Source organism: Salmo trutta, chromosome 18 (genome assembly GCF_901001165.1).
Source record: "Salmo trutta chromosome 18, fSalTru1.1, whole genome shotgun sequence".
NCBI lineage: Eukaryota > Metazoa > Chordata > Actinopteri > Salmoniformes > Salmonidae > Salmo > Salmo trutta.
In genome coordinates this window covers 12488888-12492120 of record NC_042974.1, presented here as the reverse complement: position 1 = coordinate 12492120, position 3233 = coordinate 12488888, and the positions used below count along the sequence as shown (strand labels likewise).

At 41.8% G+C, this 3233-nt stretch overlaps 1 protein-coding gene across 1 annotated transcript; it reads right to left on the bottom strand.

Moving 5' to 3' along the window:
• Positions 1-234: 234 nt before the first annotated feature.
• On the bottom strand, positions 235-1014 carry LOC115152629 (oligodendrocyte transcription factor 3-like). The gene has a single exon (XM_029697389.1). It carries the CDS (start codon positions 1000-1002, stop codon positions 253-255), a length of 750 nt encoding a protein of 249 aa, XP_029553249.1. The 5' UTR covers positions 1003-1014; the 3' UTR covers positions 235-252.
• Positions 1015-3233: the final 2219 nt, after the last annotated feature.

Here is a 3233-nt window from a genome sequence, read left to right as displayed (position 1 = left end):
CAGAGCGTCTTGTAAGAAACATATTTACATAGCGTGAATGCATCTCTGGTGACACCAAATGAACAGCTACATTTTTACCGTGAAAAAAGTATTTTCACAGGGTCTTTGTTACAAGGAGGAATACTTTACGGTTCTCATACGCAAAACAAATAAACAGACATACAATGCATGCATGGAGGTCAATTCTTCATGTCCAATTCATAATTTACTGTACTGTACATCTTGACACCATTCTGTATCGGATGTCCCGAATTACTTCATCACATCCTTGTTTCCGTTCGTAAGTCTCGTCAGTCCCGCTGAACTGATAGGAATATGAGGGGGTGGAGGTACTTGGCATATGGGGCACGGGCATGGTAAACCTGCCCAGTGTTGGAAGCCGCTGCCGAGCTGAAGAGGGTGTGCAGGGGCACTCTTCATTAAGGAGTGAGGCGCTCGGATGGAGGTAAGTCCAGGTAAAGTGGTGGTGAGGGTAGAGGATGTGGACGAGGACAGCGCGCTCCCGAGCAGCGGATGCACCTGATGCGCCGGGTTGCCAGAGTGTCCGCTCACTGTCCCGCAGTGGAACGCAGAATGATGTCCGCCGTAGATTTCTCCAACCAGCCTTTTCATCTCGTCCATGGAGCTGTTGAGCATCAGGATGTAGTTTCTGGCGAGCAGGAGAGTGGCAATCTTCGACAGCTTTCTCACAGACGGACCGTGTGCGTAAGGCATAACTTCCCGGAGGCCGTCCATCGCCAGGTTCAAGTCGTGCATCCTCTTGCGCTCCCGCCCGTTGATTTTCAGCCTTAGATGCTGAATCTCTTGCTCGGTCACCTGCTTCTTGAGTTTGTACTTGCTCCCGCCAGATGACGTCTTTTCCCCGTGCCTGGAAAGGTGCTCGCTCGTCATCTTCTGGAGGAGTTCGTTCTGCGCCGAGGACACTGAACTGAGGTGGTCTCTGAGATACATCCCATCCATGTCTGGTGAGGAAGATCTGCTCGAGCTGGAGTCGGAATGCATTTTATTAGCTCGGTTTGGGTAGGAGGTCGCTGCTTCCCTCTGTCTCTGCCTCTATTTTTAAGTCACACTCGATCACCTGCTTCTGTCGTTTGAGTTTGGTCCTCTTTTTGGGATGGAGCTCTATGAGGGCATGAATGGACGCACTGGGCTTGTTGGCCGTATAGCTGCGCGTAATCTTAACCCTGCGGGTGCACCTCTTCTTGCTCTGTGGTGGGGTAAAAGACTGCTCCGAGTATTTATAGTGCGGTTGTGAAGGGGAACAAAAGGAACCCTCCTATTGATAATAATGGTCTTGTTAGGATGACGTCCCCATTATACAGGGCGGTGTGCTTTGACTGTCCCATTGACCAAAGGGACATCCATTCCTATTCATTCTAATGCCACCGCGGGGGGAACACTTCAATCCTGGATAATCTGAACCAAGACAATTTGAAAACACTCTGCTGCTTTCTAGAAATAATAACGGGTTAGTCTGATATTATTGTTTCATCAGCTTCACTTTGTAATGTATTTTTGTAACGCTTTTATTAAAACTGTTTATCACTCAAATTCTGGAAAGCTTAAAGTGGTGTAACGTAGTCATGCATCGTGTTTTAGTGACTGCGTGTATGGGATCGGCTACTATATTATCTGCATCGCTAGAAAATGTCCATCCACAATTGAACGTTGTCGTGCTGTAGAGAGAGGGGGAATAACATTGATGACCAACCAGCGTGATCTTTGTGCACGAGCAGCAGAATATTATATATTCCATAACACCCTATTAATAGCCTAATAAGAATATATTTGTATTTATTATTTATTTAACCTTTATTTAGCTAACTAATAAGAAAATCGATTCAAAGTCTACTCAGCCTCATGACGTTTCAGTTTAATCAGCAATGAACCTGAACTTCGTGAAAAGATATTGATTTAGAATTTGATTAAATAAAGTGAGGTAGCCTCTCACTCCTTTTACATCAATTAGATCAAATAATATATACGATGCTATCACTATAACGTGCTATAATGTGCACTTTATTTGTTCATTCATTCATTATCAGATCTTGTATGAGAATTTATATTCTTTTGACCTAAATTGACAAATTTGGTGTCTCTCAGTGTTCTCAGCCATGCAGGAATCCACATAACATTGGCTATATGTTCTCTGCTGATTGTAGTGTTATACAATGTCCTTCCGCCCTAAGTACACACCTGCCATAACATGACATTCAGATTAGATGGGAATTTATTCTACCATCACAATTATAGGCCACGTATGACAGCCTAAAATAGTTATCCCGATCAGAGGCCAAACTGGAGGCCAAGCTGGAGGCCAAGCTGGAACTGGAATGGGCCAGGAGGCATGATGCACCACTGCAACGGAATAGGCTATGACATTTCCAATCAAAAACTACATGTGCTTTCCGTTTAGTTATACACATTTTTCACACAAATAGACGAAGTGCATTTTTTTATAAAATAGAGGATTTTCTATTATGTTGAAAATATGTTTGAATTGATTATGACAACCACAACTATTCTTATTATTATTACAATGTTATATCATTAGCCTGTAGTTACTGCTTTCATTCTTGTTGCTACAAATATAGACGTAGGCCTACTTTTTTAACCGCTAAACATTTCATTACGGGGCTTACTACATTTGGAGGTTAAATTAGACCACCTCCAGAATGGAAACCAAACCGACTTGAAGATCAATTGTCCAAATATAGAATCGCAGCCCGGTTTTTCTCAGGTGGTTGGTTTTAGTAGGCCTGTACTCTACGTGTGCATAGCCTACTGATATTACATTAGGCCTAAATATTTATTATTTTATTTCTTTTATTTTTACTTAACCTTTATTTAAGTAGGCAAATTAGTTATGAACAAATTCTTATTTACAATGACGGCCTGCCAAAAGGCAAAGTCCTCCTGCGCTGGCAGGGGCTGATATATTGCTCATGTGAACATGTGGTAGGCCTTTATAGCATATTTTGCCACCATTCCGAACTTTGAATTGTGTATAGTTTAAATTAAATATCTGTTCAATTCATACAGAACATTATCTATTTTTTTCTAAAAGTTTTATTGGGCTAGCTATAGGCCATTTCATTTGGCTGCTTGTTTAGTTGCTGTAAGTACGTCATTTAAATGAGTCTACAAAGGAATCTCAGTCCTTTTATCAGATAACTTTCTTGGAATATAATGTCTCCTCATAATAATGTTTAATTTGTGATGAGTTTCAGCAG